Here is a 17,170-nt window from a genome sequence, read left to right on the forward strand (position 1 = left end):
AGAGGACTGAGCCAAACAGGCAGGGAGGAGCAGAGCTGGGGCTGAGCTCCCAAAGTAATGCTCCAAGTGCAGCCAGCAGCCACACCTGGTGCTAACAGCAATCCACTTGCTCTTAGTGCATTCTTCCCCATTGAAAGTCTCAGCCATGTAGTGCCCAATGAGCTCCTGGAACTCCTGAACCAGCCCTTATGCTCCCATGCTTCTGCTGGACTTTTCCTCCCTACTGGGGCTTGACAACGGACACAGCGAGGAAAGCCTCTGGCCCACCCTCCACCTGGATTCACAGTGTAAGGAGAACAGTGACCCAGAGGACAAAAGGTGAGGACATATCCTTCCTCACCTAGAGAGAAGGCAGCATTCCAGCCAACCAGAGACAGGACATGCTGTAGCTGTAGGGGGAGGAACAGGAGTTTGGAGCAGTAGAGTGGATGCACCCACATGCAGCCTGGAATTGACCCTAGTAACAGGCTGAATACGTACTGAATTTACATCTTGCGCAGCAAAAAAAGGTGCCCCAAAGCACTGGCTACTCAGGGGTGTATCCAGTTTACGAAATTGCAGATTCTTTCCCCAGCAATGCACATTTTGTCCTCAAAGCCCACAGCTCCCACTCATCTCAGTGCCCACTCACCATCACGAAAATAATACTGCTTATGTAGAGCATAGTTTCCTCCAAAGAACTTGAAGTACAGTCAACATTTTGAAAACTGTCCTTTGCCTCCAATGCTCTCACCTTCCAGGGTTTCCTTCTATTCCTAGTAGCTTTGAAAGATTCTCCTGACAGATGCTCTTTGGTTGGACAGTTCCAGCAGCAAGAAGCTAAAAGATCGGGGGAGCTGTGCTTTGAGAGCCCTTGCCTACTGCCAGTGCAAGCATGGAGCTGAAGCCTCAGGTAGATCCAGCTGAAGAATAGGGAAGATGTTCAGGGATCAGGCACATTCATACTGAAATTAAAAGGGAGAGGAGAAGCCTCTTGACTTCCTTATTGATCCACACATGGCTGAAACATATACCTCTTTGGCAGAAGCAAGGCTGTGCCAGATGATGCACAGGATACCCCTAAAATCCCTGGCACAACGTTAGTGTTTTGCAAATTGAGGCTCCCACAGGAGGGTGACATGTGAGAGAGCTTGTCAGACCAAGGAAACAGCTTCAGCCTACAGCTGTACCAGAGCATTCCTCCTGCTCCAACACTTGGTTAGATGCAGATGTCAATGCCTTAATGCTGGTCATCAGCCCACACTCTCACAGCTCAGGCACACTCCTGCCTGTCAGCTCCTTGCTTTTCTTAGCAAGAGAGGGAGGTGGCTGTACAGCCAGGCTTTCGTTCTCCTTCACAGGAATGGGGGGAGGACTTTCACTGTGGTACAACAGCAAATAGAGAACCTTGAAGTGATTGCAAACTCCCCATCCTCTACTGACACCTGCCCTCCAGAGTTCTTACACAGTTTCCCAAAAACCTTAACCACAGAAATACCATCTTCTCATTAAATCTGTACACCAGTCACTTCCAAATCCCCTAGGCCCTGCACAAACAGGATCTGAAAGAGTGCCTGAAGTATTAAACAATTTCCTCTGCTCCCCCTAGGCAGGGAAGGACACTAGTAAGCCTGGGAGGGGTCCATGGACCACTGCAGCGTGATCCACAGCTCACATCGTTGCAGACCTGCTATCCATTATGGGCACCTGCCCCAGCAGTGCACCTTGGCTGCCCCTAGCACAGGAGCTGCTGCTCCAGACATGGCCCTGCTCTGCAGGGGCAACACAGCAAGCCACAACGGGGGAAAAAAATAAAAGCTGGGGAGAGACAGAAGTGTCTTGTGTCCCCATCAACAGCACTCAACAGAGTTCACAAAGCTGGTCATGCTGGGGTGTCAAAGTCTTGACACCCTTCTGCAAACACCTGTCTCATTCCAGCTAAAAACCCTGGTGGAAGGTCCTTGCTGTCAGCAGTGCAAAGTTACCTTCAAACAGAAACAGCTGAACACCAGACAGAAGTACCACCCAGGCGAATCAAAGCAGAGATCTGGAACAATCAAAGGCACCTGTGATTCTACTCATTAAAAGTCATCTCGCCTTTCAGCAGCTGTCCCAAGATACCAACAGGATTAAAGGCTACATCTCTTCCCACTATCTACAAGGAGAATATCCATGTCATTTCCAAATATGGCTTAGAAAAGGGTTTAAAGTAAGAGATTGTTCTCTTTTGGGGTTCTGGGTGTATTATGTGGGCAGGTGCCAGTGGGGAAACAAGACACATGACAAACAGGCTAGGAACCTGCTCAGAGACCGATGATTGATTGATTGATAGGATGAAAGATCCCCATTCAAACTCCTACCATGAGGGAATATCCCTAGTTTCTAGGATGCTGAGAAACTGCCAGCAGGTCTGTTTTATCTCAATACCAACAAACCCACAGGTCAACTTTTGCAGAACTGGAAGAACATCTGTTTCCCAACTTTTCCTTAGACTGTTGGTCCCTTATTCCCAAGTCCAGCTGACAGCTGAACAGCCAGCCATGAGATGGTGGCAGCTTTTGGTCATTTGGCTTGCCTGCGTGTGTTGGCATAAATCAACAGGCCACTCCACAAATAATTTCCATTAATTTATTTTGATTCAGTTGATACCCATTTGTAAACACTGAATATGATGCAAAATGGACACAAACATACACACATCAGTCTCTTCAAAAAGGCTCACAAATATTTCACAAAGTTTCTTCCTAAAGCTCAGGTTTAAAAAAAACCCAACCAACCAACCAAAAAACTTTCCAACGTAGACAGTTCTTCCAGCGCCCATCACTCTTCACATTATCATTAGAGGAGTTCCATAAAGACAAGACCTTGGGAGGCTGAATTCCCACATTTCAGAAAGAACTTCACCTGTCTGCAGAAAGATTTTTGCTGCATGAACATCCTGGTAGTGGCAAAAAAAAAAAAAAAAAAATCCTAGGTAACTAGAATTTTTCACTGAAAGGAATACAGGAAAACACATCCATAATCACACACGCTTCCTGCCCTAATGAGGCAATATACATTCATATAGGAGGAAAAAACCAAGCACATTATTAAGACATTAGGCAGTGAGGCAGTATCCATTTTATCTTCAGAAGAAATTTTACAGCAAATGGTTTCATTAAGACACTTGAAAGCAACCTACTTTGAAGGGAAAAAAAAGCACCATCATAGCATGAAGGCTGAAATGTGATTAGGAGTCACAAGCAGCACCAGCTCAGGCTCACCAGCGACTTTTGTCATTTGAGGACAAGTTAAATGGAGAAACAGTCGATGTGGGGACCTGTGACTCGCCTACAAAAAAGCACAATGAAGGAAGACACAGTTAAAGAGTGCCAAGCCACCACTTATAGGGTGTATCTAAAGGTGCACTGTTCCCACTACAGTGTTCCTACAGACGCCAAACAGTGGGGTGTTGGCATTTGGGCACGGAGGGTGTAACATTACAACACCAGCAATACCAGAAGCCTGGTCCCCTACAAGCTGCCTGGTCTGCAGAAGTCCACGTTATTTGTAAAACAACAAGTGCCTCTTAAAAGGTCATGGGTAAAGCGAGACAAACTAACTTCTGAGTCTGGGTGGAAAATCATCCGGGCTGGCTGTTACCAGAATCCTTCCCTGCTCTTGATCAGCTTTAAGTCCTCTTGTTATACAGAGGGAAGACTTTTCAAAAGCCAGCAGGGTACTGTTTTCTGCACTGCCAGGCATACAGTTTTACAGGTGAGACATTGGTCCTTGCCTAAAGGCCACACACAACCCACAAGTCACATGCTGGCTGCTCCTATTGCTCCAACCCCCAGGCAGCATGGATCTAGGCAGCTACTAACATAGTGAGCCAGAGGACTGACTCTTAACGCTCTTAGATTTTAACATTTTTCTACCAGTATGGTCAGTACCAAGCTCAGCAGGAAATAACTCAGAAAAGAAACTGTTCCTGAGCACACCGGATCACAACAGTTTGCCCTTGCAATAACTGCAAAGGGAGCACTACCCTCCAAGAGTTCCCTGCTTATTCTCAGGGATGTTAAAAGGAGAGTTCCCAAGTATGCATCTGAAGGGATTGAAACTCTTCCGCCCATTTAGATGCCTTTTAAATATCCTGTTACTTTATGTTTCTCATCTCCCAAGGCATTCACAAAGCAAATCCTTTCAGGAAGAAGAGGTAAACAAATCCTGTTAAAGAAACAGTCACCACTGCTATGCAGATTACAGCCAACCTGAACTTCCTATTCACTGAGGAATCAGCACTGCATTTTCCTCCTAGAAAAATCCCATTCTTGCAACCCTTTAGTGCCCTGAATAGTTTTGGTTCCCACTGGAGCCAGTGCAAAAAATGAAATTTACTTCAGCACTTCACCCCTGCTATACTGGAGCATGCCTGACCAAGGTATGAAATGGTTACATTAGTCTCAGGTCTTTTGTTCCTAAGCTGCACTCCAAATTCCTCGCTGCCTGGGAGAACAGCCCTGAGAGAGTCTCGGTGTAAGCAGTTCAGATGAAACCTCCCAATCACTAAGAGCTCACTGAGAGACAAGGGACAAGGCTACACTGACAGGCTGCAAAGTAGAAACCAATCTCTGCCTATGAGTGCAAGTGAGTACCACAGGGCCAACACTGCCAGCCCTGCGATCTGCTCTGCTTTCTCCCAGCCAGGAGTAGCAGGACTCTGAGAATCACTTATCTCAAACCTGCAAAAGCTCCCAGAACTCGTTCAGCCCGTGGGTGCATGATTGATTCCTGTGCATGCAACGCACAGGGACAAACAAATTGACTGTCTCCACTGCAGGAGTTTGTTTAGCCCAGGAGGTCCTTCTGCCTCAATATTCCTCAGTGCCAGCAGGGTAAGATCTAAGAAGATCCCACTAGCCCACAGCATCCTTATCTCCAGGGTTGCCACGCTCCAGTTCATCTCAGCAGGCATCACAAAATACATATGTGCCTTGGAAACATTTACAGACAAATCAAGGGAAAGCAACTTTGTCTCAATTTCAACTCCTAGGATCAGGCTTCAAGCTCCAAACAGAGTCAAAAAGGAATGCTTTGCACAGTCCAGCTAGGTGCCTTTTTATTCACATTAGGATCAAGGAAGTGATCAGAACCTCTTAGGGTGCTTGGTTAGAGGGTAAGAAGCAAGAGAGCTGTCCCTTTACCTCCTTATAGAGAACTGCTCACAGGATGAAAAGGGGCAAGAGGAAATAAGGGAAATTCAGTAACTCTGTACAGCCACATTCCAGGTGCAGCTGCTCCTCAGTTATCTGCTGGTTATAAAAAGTGCCACTCGAGGAAACCAAACAGTACAAAGAGGGACACAATCTTTACCTTAAAGTGGGACATGTAATGAAGAGCACTCACAACAAATTTGGCAGGGATCTCAAGGGACACCCCTGACCCTGCTTTCTGTTAGCACCATGCACCATCCATCCATTCTTCAAAGCTAATGCACAGCAGCACAATGAATGAGCATCACTTGCCCAACATCCCCCAGCTGCCTGCCACGCCCGTGCAGTCAGGGGCAGGCCTGACCTGTGCATGATGCACACATCTGAAATCACCATGGCTACGACAAAGCTCTGATCTCTGCTTTTTCACCTTAGGCCCAACCTGTAATTCCTGTGCCATGGTCCCCAGCTCTTCCAGCCAGACCCTTCCTATTGCTGCAGGGCCAACAGCATACATAAAGGGTTTAAAACAAAAAGCAACAAAAAAATCCCACCCACGAAATCCAGAAACCACTGCCACCAAAACCTCGTCATTTTGGCTGAAGCTCAAGTCCAGGCCATAATACAGTTGCAGGCTGATGAGGAACAAATCACATTCTTGCAGGCTCATTCACCTGCCACTACAGGTCGTCTATCCCAAAATCAGACACCTCTAACACATCCTCCACCTCTCCCTCCGTACCCTAAGGCTGATCTGTTCCTTGGCTTCTTGGCATGAGAAAACAGCTCTACAGTCAGGCAGCTCTACAACTGGGGTTGAGACAAGATCACTGTGCTGACAGCAACACAACCAACCAAGATGCTACCTACCAAACATGCTGCTAGCAGAATTGCCTACTCTCCCACAGATTCCCTTCTCCCACAGACAGAAGGAGAAGGTAATTTCCATAAAGCTACAGTAATACCAGATGGACAGCACTCTTGTTTTGCCCTCAGAGTTCATTGTTACTTCAAAACATTTCCTTACTTGGTGTATTTACCTGCTGTCATGTGTCACAACCCATAATCAGAGCAGAAACACTTTGAGGGAGATGAGCAAAGCCTTCAAACCAATACAGACCCAGCTTACAGAAAGAACAATGGGATCTCTTTTCACTCATTTAGACAGGGATGGAATAACAATTTTAGGGGTCAAGAGGTGAAGGAATCTACAAAGCCCTACAGGAATATAGCTCACAAAGGCACTTAATAGAAGCATGTACACAGCTGGATGGAATAAGAAAGTAAAAATAAATAAATAAATGCACCAGAGAGGAAAACGCTGCTCAGTGACTGCCTAGACAGTCTCTTTTAGCCAAAGAGCCTGGTTTCTGCAAGGGTCCATCTGTATCCAGAGTTCACTCTTCTGACATCTCCAAAATGCCACACGTAGGTACGAGCCAGGGATTCTTTAACCTTTGCAGGAACCAGTGCACTCCCTGAAGCCCAGCAGCCGGTTACTCCTGATGCCAGTGTTCACATCTAATGAAAACTCAAGTTCTCAAAACCTTGTGCTCTTCTTGCTGTTTCCCACAGTGGAAAATGGCAGCAGGCTCCTCCTCTACCCATCTGCACATATGGCTTACTGCTTTCTGCATCCTATTGCTGGCTGACAGCATGTGAAGAACCATTCCACCTGGGAAAACCTCTGGTGTTGTCGGTGAGGGGATGGGCAGCCTACATGCCGACCACAAGGGAAGGTTGTGCAAGGAAGGAGTCCTGGAGGGAGGGGCGGCTCCCCTGCTAAACAAAGTCAGTGAACCACGACACATCTGCAGAAAGAGGGGTGTCACACAATGTCCTCGGCAGAGCGCTGTGGAGGAGAAGACCCCAGGCTCAGGAAGTGGCCCCAGTTGCACAGGAGTCCCCGGTTATACTGGCCAGTGTCTATCACTAAGCCGCCCAGCAGTCTGCGCCCAGTGTTGTCCCGCAGAGCCAGCCGAGCTTCCCTCTCAGTCACGTTGTAGCTGATGTTCAACAGCTGGATAAGGAGGATGTATCCCATGCCAGCTGTTACAATGGCACAGTACCATACACAGGTGAACAACAGAGCAGAGCTGGCAGAAGGGAAAAAGATGGGAAGGAAGCCATTTAGTACTGGAGCAGCTGCTACAAAGTGACTTTCCCTGGTAATCACTATCCTTTCAAATCCCTGTCTAACATCTGCCACAGTGATCTCACTTTGCTGCTTTCATCAGATAATCCTTAAAAGCTTTCTCAAAATTAAAGCTTCAGGGCTTACTTAATGAGAGTTTTTACTGCTACCAGAGCTACTCTTGCACATTGCTGTCACACAACCTAGCTCTTTACTCTTCCTGTTGTAAAGGTGCTCCGGCCTTATTTAAGGACCCCAGGATGCTCATACTCCACCGGGCATGAGATGGAGCAGAGGAAGGAAGAGTCACTTATGTAGTAGCAGTACTCTGCCCATCTGTGGTAGTGCTGGTCTCTGAACTCGTGTCCAACAGCTCCCACCAGCCTCCCTGCCAGACAGGGCATGTTCTAGGCAGATAACGTGGAGGACAGTCACTAGATAAATAGTGAGGAATAAGAGGGAGAGAGCACATGTGGATTTCAGGCTGTCAGATTGTTACCTGCATCTGAGGGCAAATGTATTTAAAAGTACATCTATATATAACACAGTAAGTACTTCAAATCCCAGCTCCTTCAACTTTCTCCAAGTCTCAGGCTGCCCACCTTGGCAAAAGCAGAGACATGTCTTTGCTTTCCAGGGTTTTTTAGGGAGCGCTTTGCATTCAGGTTTGACAGCCAGCAGAACAAGGAGCAGGAGCTAAGCTGCCTGAGCAAGGCTGCTCCCACCCCAGCTCTCTTCCAGACAGACATCTCACCTGTAGTCAGAATAGGCCCCGGGGCAGTAGAACAATGCCACAAAGGGAGTTCGGCCCCTACAGATGGTGTGCAGGGTCAAGGTAATCCCATACACAGAGGTGAGCATGAAGAACGAGAGTGCAAGGATGAAAGCTTGATGGTTGTGCTCCCCTACACAGCTGTTAATCCTCCAAAAGGAAAGAAGAGATTACTTGCTTAAAATAAGAAAATAAACTGTCTTCTATTTCTTCTCCCTCCCCCAGCTGTCAAAGAACCTGATTTCCATGGTGCTTCCATTCAACACAGGCTGAGAACTTTGAAATATATTCAAAGAAGGTCTATAACTTTATAAAGTTACAAACACAAGACAATAGATCTGTAGGGTAACAGCAGCAGACTGTTTGCCTCAAATTTTTAGCAAGGGTAGTATCCTTTACTGAGACACATTATACCCAAAAGGCAGCTTTAGGCTCCCTTGCCTCAGGAGACCACTAAAGCAACTTAACTGCAGGATTGCTAGTGCTCCACAGACCAAGTCTAATAAAGAAAAAGAAAAAACCAAATCCAAAACCCACACCAAAAAAAAAAAAAAACCAACGCAAACTGATGAAAAAACAGGAGAGAAGTCAAGCCAATTCTGAAGTATGCTGTAGAAGCTTTCAGCTCTCAGCTCAACCCACTTAGAATAAACAATTATTCCAACTGTTCTTTTAAAGGGTAAATACAAAGCTTTTTGTATTTAAAGAGTGTCATAAGGTCTTGCACACAGCAAAAACAACTCTATTTGCCAGGGACTGTAAAAAAAAGAAGCTAGCTTAAAAAAGTAGGGAACTTACGAGAGAGAGAAAGAGAGAACACAGGGAGCCTCAGCAGTGCAAAACCTACCAGACACAGTGATGGTCCAGCCTCCTCACACACCTGCCACAAAGCCGGCAGTGCCCTGCTCGGGCTGGCCTGACCAGCTGGCATTTAGTGCACCAGTCCTTTTTCACACCTTCTGGCTGCCCAGCTGACATCCTGCAATAACCTTTAGCTTCCCCATTCACAGCACGACTGCTGGCAGCACCTGAGATACCATGGAGCCCGCTGGAGCTCCCTCTAACACTCTTGCTGGCCAAACCCTGGTGCGATGGCTCCTCATTGCCTGCTGGGATGGGAAGATAGCCAGGGTCCTTCTTGGCTCGAGACAGGGCTGCAAGCATAAGAATTAACCCGCACGTGAGAGCGACCACTTGGGAATATTCCACGTGGCCCCGGGGAACCACCTCCCGGAGAAACACATAGTACATATATCCCAAGGAGAAGAGCCCCAGGCTCAAGAAGAAGAGAGTCCGCTCCTTCCTCCGGTGGGTGAGGTAGTAATACCACAGCACCACGACGGGCAGGGACGTCAGGATTATGAGCCCCAGCAGGAAGTGCAGGGCGGCAACGTGGAGGAAGACGGGCAGCAGGACGAGCGGCGGCACGAGGCTCACGTTGATCTTCACGGCCCCCGAGAACCACGGGACCCGCAGCCGGTCCGCGATGGTGTCGGCGATCCTCTCCAGCGCTCCCGGGGGCAGGGATTTGCACGTCAGCCACCTGTGAGCGGGGGGAGCACAGCGCCGGCTGGCACCGGGGCAGCCGCCCTCCCGCCGCCCTGCCCCTGCCCGTCCCGCTCCCACCGCCTCCCCTCGCCCTCTCTCCCAACAAGTTTCTCGGGAAGCGGGACGCGGCTCCCCCGCCCTCAGAGCGGCAGCCCCACGGGGACGCCGCCGCCGGGAGGATGTCCCGCAGTCGGGCGGCCCCCAGGGTGGCGGAGGTCGCAGCACCGGTACCTGTCGCAGCCGTCGTCCAGCTCCTCGCAGTCACAGCAACACGCCGCCAGGTGGTTGCGCTGGCCGCGCCGGTCCACGTATTCGCAGCAGCAGAGCGGCTCCTCCATCGCCGCCGCCCGCCCCGTCCCTCCCGCGGGGCCGGGAGCGGCTCCCGCCGCCGGCGCCGCCTCAGGTGCCCCGCGCGCGCCGCCGCCCCCGCCCCGCGGCCCCACCCCCGCCGCGGCGCCCGCCCGCCATTGGCCGCGCGCGCCCCGAGGTGTGCGGGGGGCGGCGCCCCCGCCCGGACCGTCCACCTGACGGCGGCGCGCGCCAATGGGCGCGCGGGGGGCGGGGCCGCCGTCACGCGGGGGCACCTGCCTTAAAGGGACAGCGCAACAGGTGGCGGGCGCGGGGGGCGGCGCCGCGGGGCTCCCGCTACCCGGGGCTGGACACGCGGCCGGGAAAAGTCTCCCACCGTACACCTTGAACTCGACCCTGCGCCCCGCTTCCCGACCCCACACCCCGTGTTTGCACCGCTGCCTGACGGGCTGAGCACCGCCCCAGTCAGGGCTGCCCTCCAACCGCACCCCAGCCTCGAGGAAGGGGGCCCTTCCATTTTCTTGGATTTTTTTTTCTATATTCATCTTCTTTCCCTCAACCTGCTTAGAAAACGCTTGAAGCACCTGAAAAGGTGTTTCATCATCAGTGGGCACACCACACTGAAGCACAGCCCTTGATGGAGGGAAAACACCGAGGGCTGAAATTTCTCTGGGAGAGCTAGAAACATATGGCAGAAGGCAGCCTGCCAAAGCTTGCAGTATGCAAGAGATATCAAACCTCTTCCTCTTAATTAATCTTAGGCATATTCATCTTAAGATGGTGACTTGTTCCACAAGGTCCCCATTGCTAAAAAAAGCCTATGAAGATCCTGTAGCTGTGAATCCAGTAACGTTTTTTCTCCAAAACACTCCTCGGTGACGGTCATTTTGTACATTGACATAAAAAGCTGCGATTTCATAGAGACAAGCCCAGTTCTCTGCTGAGGGTGTTTTTCACCCTCCAAAGTGTTCGGATCTGTTCACCAGCAGTACAACTGCCCTCGCTCACTCACCATGGGATGGATGCAAGAGCTCTGCGCTGTTTGGAAGTGAGCCTCCCCACGGTAGAGGGCTGGCAGGAGAGACAAGACTGCCAAGCTGTGGCAATGCAGAACCCGACTTACTTCTTCCACAAACCTTTATTCTGTGCAGCTTTTGAGCTAAACAGTAAAGAGTCCAGAGGAGACAGTTACAATCCCTACCCCACAAGTCCTCACACACACGTGTTCTTCAGACGTCTTGAATAAAAAGCTGGTGTGGCTATTAACTCTCAGTCTTGCTGCTCTGTGTCCTGTTCAAGTGGTCAAAGCTTCTTTGGAGCATGGAAAGGGAAATCTTCAGCTGTGAAGATACAATCATCCCCCCCCACCAATTACTTAAGTCAGTCTCCTGTATGGGTGAGCATTATCAGGAAAATAGCCTCCCTCCTCCTTTTCTTTTAAAGATTTCATGTGATTTCCTCCTCCTTGTTTCCATAAACAGTTGGCTTACTGTGCTCTCCTAACAGCTACACTCTGCAGAGTTTATAAATACTAACAGTCTAGGATGATAAAGTCTTAACACCTCACCAGACAACAGCACAAAAGATAAACCACCCAACTCATTTTTAGTCACAGATAATGTTCAGTGCAAATACTCCAAGGAACATGGCAGTACAACATGAATTTTCTTTTAACACCTGGCCCTCCTAGTGCATTTTGGTGCACAAAGTGTGTTTAGATTATTGACAACCCTCAGAAAACACAAGGTAGCAAGCACTAAGATGTGTCAGGACTTCCAGACAAAAAGTGTTATTCTGGATGAAAAAGGTGGCTAAATTCTCACTTTTCTTTTTTACACTGTGTGTTCAAAAAGCACTTAACACTTCAGAATTAGGAATTGTTTGGATAGTAAGCAGAAAAAGTTAAAAGGGCATGGAAACCAGAAAACCTTCTCTCTAAAGTGAAGTTTCCAGCACTCAGGCTTTTTCAAGTTGTGATCAAAGTGGTTAATTAATAGATGAATAGCAGCTGTGTGTGCAGAGACACCTCTAAACAAGAAGTATAAAAAATGGCTTCTTTTTCTAACCTCCTTTAGTGTATGGAAGAAGAAAGAGCAAATGCTGGAGAAAGGTACATGTGAACTCCCCCTTCAGCTTTCCTAAACTAATAATTTATTCCATTGCATTTAGATTTAATAAAAGAAGTTAAAATCAGAACATTCATGAGTGGTAAGTAAAAACTAAAGCATCAATTTACTGTCCTTCAGTTACTGAGTTGAAATTTTAGCCTAGGGATTTTAGGGATTTAACGGTCATGGACTTCAGGATCAGAGACACAACAGTATTCAACAACTTTTTTTGTGTGTGTCTGTAGTATACAGGAGCCTGAAATTTTAAGTTACTGTGACGGAGGATTAACTTCTATGGAGCCTCTCAGAAAAATATGAGTCTGCAGAATTTATTTATTTTTCACTAGAGATTAGGTGGCCCCTTGATATCAATGCTAAGTGAAGCTCTTGCCAATATCTAGAAGAGTAGCAGGGAGCAAAAGCCAGGATAAAAATGAATGAAGAAACCCCAAAATAAGATGGGAAAAAAAACATCTTAGTATGAGTCTTCTTAGGAAAGGGAATCTGTTTTGAAATACTCCAGTCTTTGCTTTGTCATGATTCAGAACTGCATCAACACATCTCTTAAGCACTTGACAAGTTGAAGAAAATTGACATGCACACTTACATCTTAGTTAAGTAAAAAATCACAAACCAAACAAAAAAAACCCAACAAACAAACAAAAACCACAAACCCAAAAAAACTAAACCAAACAATAAAAAAAAAACCCAACAAACGCCCCCCCCAAAAAAACCAAAAAAGCCCAACAACAACAACAAAAAACCCAAAAAAACCCAACCAAACAAAACCCAAACAAAAAACCCCAAACAAACAAAAAAAACCCAAAAAACCCTCCAAGAAACAAATTCAAAACCAAACCAACCCAAAACATCAGAAACATAAGCACTGCCTAGGGCAAAACCGATCAAGAAAACTTTATCTAGCATCAGACCACATCAAACAAAAGCTATGATAACACAAGGGAGAAAACTTGAGCTGTTGAGAAACAAGAACATCACCAGGAAAGAGTGTCAGACCTACCTGCTCAAGCATTTCAATTGAGTCTCTTAAAACTCCCTTCACATGTTTAACCTGTTCCTTATCATATTGAGGAATCTCCTCTTTTGATACCATTTCTGGGGATATGCTGAAAAAGATGGAGATTACATCAGAAACATGAAACAAGCACCTCCATGCCTTTATAAAAGCAACAGTTCTCTGCCACCATTGCTCTGCCATTGCTAAAAGCACCCTCTTACAAAAGCCACATAAAAAGCTGCCTGCAGTTGAATTTCAATGCCTGTTTTCTTGAAGCTAGTACCTCAGATCTTTGTAGACAACAGCCACCAAGAAAAAAGTGTGCTGACATTACATTTACAATATAAGGCTCACACTTCAGGGAGCAAGATCCTTCTTATGAAGAAAGTTGCTCTAACCAGTTCTGAGATGGTCACTATGGGAGGTCCCTACACCTCTTCCAGTCTCAGCATCAGGATATGGTTTTTAACTTATTTGTTGATACTGTATTCAAGAGGAAGTACCATCTTTCTGTGTCTGAGTACAAAAGGCACATAACATGGAAGTTTTTGAAGGAGAAGAGATTTAGCAGGAGACTCACAGAAAGAAGCTAAAAAGCTAAATGAACCTTTAACATTCCATTTGAGAACATGCTGGTTCACACAGGATGAATACTTTGGTTCTGTGATCAGCACTATGATATTCACAGAAGATGAGTCACAGCAGGCTGATAAATGCAAACTAAGGTTAACATTTCTCCCAAAAAAGCTTGTCAAAGGAGAAATTTATTACTGCAAGATGCAGTCAGACATGTCACTGGATTTCAGCATAGACCACAGCAAGCCCCAGCCACTTCTGAAAACTTGCCACTGAATTTCATTATTTATAATTTATTTCCTTAGATCATATTTTCACATAAGCTGAAGAAGAAAGCAAGCAGAGATTGTGAATTCAACTTACTTCAAAGAGCTTTCTTCCTGAAGCTGGACGTGATAGAGGGACTGAGCTGCATGCTCTATCTTTGACAGTTTGAGGAACAGTGTTATATTCAGCAAGACCAAGAGCAGCAAACTGTAGAGAGAAGAGAAGAAAAACCCAGGTTTTGTAATAATTTCATTTGCAATGCTACAAACACAAGATCATGGCTAAAGACAGCTAAGGAAACAGAATCCTCCCAGAATCCTGGGAGAAAAAAGGTGTGGGGCAGCACTGTACTGGAAATTAGTATCTATCTGAACAATTCTTAGCAGTTACCATTAAGCTGGGTAATAGCAAATAGAAATAACAACAGTATCTCTTCTTGGAACTTTTAAAATTAGGAATCTGTAAATTCTAGACTTTATTTTGTTAATAGGATCAGACCTAAGAAAGACGTGCAAGGTAACTAGTTTGGCAAGTCAGCATTTTCATTCTGCCTGTAATTTCCAAGTCAATCCATTCCCCTTTTATACCTACATGTTCCACTCAAATTAGGTTAAGATTTATCATGCTACATGCAATGTTAACATGCAAATGAGGAACAAATACAGATAAAGATCAAGATGAGCTTAAGTCAAGCAACATTTTAATGCAAGTGAGTACTTACAAGACACTCATTACTACAATGATGGTGGTGGTCCTACTTACTGCATCTCTTTTCCTTCCTATAGGGCATGGAAGAGAAGGAGGTTAAAAAGTACTGAAGAACATTCCTAAAGGATGCGTGCAGATAGATATATGTCAGTGCCCAGCACTTCACACAGAACTGCTCAACAACTTCTGATGGAAAAAAACAACAGGTCATGTCGGTGCACATGACCACCTCCACCATTCACCAAGGTATTTTTGCAGTCATCTCTGAGAAGCTGGCTGAACAGTCAGGCTCTTCCATCAGAATTCCCCCTATCCCACTGTGCTGGGGAGAACAGAATGCTGGGGCATGGTCACAGTAAAGCTGAATAGCCTGAGAGGGTTGCAGTCCATCCATTCCTAACGTGCATCCAGCACATGTGCTGCTAGTCACACACAGCAGAGACAGGCTGCAAAGTGGCTCTCTGCTGCTTGTTCTCCTGCTCACATTCATCTTTCTGACAACCAGTGTCAGTCACATTTTCCTGTAACTGGTCCCATCCTTACTGGCTTGGTTTATCTATTGTCCTGGAAACAGCCTTTCCAGAGGCCATCTGCTATTCATCAGGCAACAGGGATCAGACACTACTGAGGGACAGTGTGCATGTTCTCTCCAAACTGAGCACCTATCACCGTGGGCAGGCTGATCTTCAAAAATAATTCCAGTTTTGCACATCCTGCCCTGGACAAAGGACATACATAAAAGTTGTAGTGTACCCTGAGAGACACGCTCATCTGAAAAGGAGGAGCAGCAGTAGCAAAATTAAGTAATTAGGAAGCAATTTCAGATAGGTAAAGAGTCCTTCACACACACTGCTGATCCAAATATTCTCTCAAAGGTGTACTCAGTGTTGTCTCCCCCTTAAGGGAAGTGCACTTGCTCCTACTTCATTGTTTACAATTCAATTTTTGTCATGGAATCCACCACTCCCCAGTGCCCAAGTCTTTTGTGCCTAAGGGCAGTGGAACTGCAAGAAATGCTTAAGTGACCCAGAAATTACAGAAGCATATGGGAAACAGACTTCTTAACATTAAAAATAAATAACCAAAACTGAGATGACAGGGCCAAGAGGCAAGTGGCAAAGTTTAATCAACTTGTGACCTGTGTGTGCAGTTATTTGAAGAAAAAAAGCAAATTTTCAGAAATGTTACAAGAATCAGGTTAATTTTTTTTTTCCTGATCCAAACTCATTTTCAATCCTTTGCAGACATAGAACAGCATTTTAGATTTTGATTGATTTTTGTCTTAAAACTGAAGGTGATATTAGGCTTGATTTCATGAGATACTTATGATAGGAAGTAACCATGCATACTCCAAATCTACTTTATGCAAGCTTGAAGAAGCCTGAACTTATTAAAGCATTTGCTGTCACACCAATTACATCAAGACAACAGTAATATATACACAAGTGCTACTCTTGCACTATTTTAAGAGTTATGCTTTCTTGAACACACCTTTTGGAAAGCACTTGGTATGAAAAATTCCTACCTATTAAGCTGCCCTGGGACTCTACTCCCATGTCACCAGAGGAATGTTGGGAAGAACGTTTGGGAAGTGATTCTGCCAAACCCCGGTGTAAAGTGCGTCGCCTCCGTCTCAGAGCAAGTAATTTCCCAGAGTCTTCTATGGACTGATTAATTGCATATTCCTCCATTAGGAGATCTGATTCTGCAGTGGAAAGAATAAGGTTACTGAAGAAATCTGGAAAGCTGAACAGCTTAACACTGAAGACAAATTGTGAGATATGCAGGATGGCAGCGAGAGGAACAAGCACACCTTCCAGTACATGAACTTAAAGCAGCTAATTGGCAAAGTACACCCTGACCTCCACCCCAGTTCTATTTGCTAGAGGCACTTGGAACACTCAGCAGAGGTGGTGCACACTCAGCCCAGGCAGGATTGTTCAATGCTATGCCAGACAGCAGTTGGAAGAGCACTGCAAGACACTGTTAGACTGAGACTAGGAATTGTGTCAGACTGAGAGCCTGCAGCCGTGGCTGGCCAGGCTGTGAACAGACACTCATGGAGCCTGCCAAGTGCCACTGCTTCTCTTCTCAAATGCACAATCAAGGAAATTCTTAGAGATAAGCACATGCATAATACATGCTTTCCTGCTGCTCCTCGTGTTTCCTTCTGAAAGTAATTATGACCAGGTATACAAAAGCCCCTTGTTAGCCAAAAGGCTTCTTCCATACCCTGCAACTGGCAGATACATTGATGACAGGAAGTTCTGTCTTTCAAGACTGCTTAGGCATTGCCTTTTTTCCAAGCCTTTCTTCAAGGAGCCAGGTTTGACAGCCACAAAAACATACATAGCAAAAGTAGCCTCCTTACTCCAGCACAAAGAAGAAAATGTCTCACCAAGTTGTTTGAAGTTTTCCTGTATTCCTCCCCAAGTATTCTTCTCGATTACAGACTTGACAAGACCCCAAGGCTGTTTTTTGTACTTCACTTCTGCAGAAACCCTAGCAAACAGAATGCAATAATGAAAGAGTGCTCTTCTAGGTGGCACCGTGATA

General features: G+C 46.4%; 2 protein-coding genes across 10 annotated transcripts in view; both read right to left on the reverse strand.

The window, feature by feature from the left end:
* Nucleotides 1–2,593: 2,593 nt before the first annotated feature.
* Nucleotides 2,594–10,026, reverse strand: ZDHHC23 (zinc finger DHHC-type palmitoyltransferase 23). Its single transcript, XM_032098530.1, has 4 exons — nt 9,860–10,026; nt 8,928–9,623; nt 8,063–8,230; nt 2,594–7,270 (listed from the first exon to the last, which is right to left on the reverse strand). Exons 1-4 carry the CDS (start codon nt 9,964–9,966, stop codon nt 7,003–7,005), a joined length of 1,239 nt encoding a protein of 412 aa, XP_031954421.1. The 5' UTR covers nt 9,967–10,026; the 3' UTR covers nt 2,594–7,002.
* Nucleotides 10,027–11,056: 1,030 nt separating this feature from the next.
* Nucleotides 11,057–17,170, reverse strand: part of GRAMD1C (GRAM domain containing 1C) — a 52,272-nt gene continuing 46,158 nt past the window's right edge. For 8 of the 9 annotated variants that reach the window (XM_032098535.1, XM_032098533.1, XM_032098534.1 and 5 more), the window contains 6 exons: nt 17,013–17,116; nt 16,140–16,319; nt 14,628–14,685; nt 14,003–14,113; nt 13,067–13,172; nt 11,064–11,277 (listed from right to left, as the gene is read on the reverse strand). In XM_032098535.1, the coding sequence (XP_031954426.1) occupies nt 11,200–11,277; nt 13,067–13,172; nt 14,003–14,113; nt 14,628–14,685; nt 16,140–16,319; nt 17,013–17,116 (637 nt within the window). In that variant the 3' untranslated portion in view covers nt 11,064–11,199. Of the gene's footprint in view, nt 11,278–13,066; nt 13,173–14,002; nt 14,114–14,627; nt 14,686–16,139; nt 16,320–17,012; nt 17,117–17,170 lie in introns of all 9 variants that reach the window. The other variant, XM_032098531.1, reaches the window with a different exon arrangement.

This window comes from Corvus moneduloides, chromosome 2 (genome assembly GCF_009650955.1).
Source record: "Corvus moneduloides isolate bCorMon1 chromosome 2, bCorMon1.pri, whole genome shotgun sequence".
NCBI classification, from domain to species: domain Eukaryota; kingdom Metazoa; phylum Chordata; class Aves; order Passeriformes; family Corvidae; genus Corvus; species Corvus moneduloides.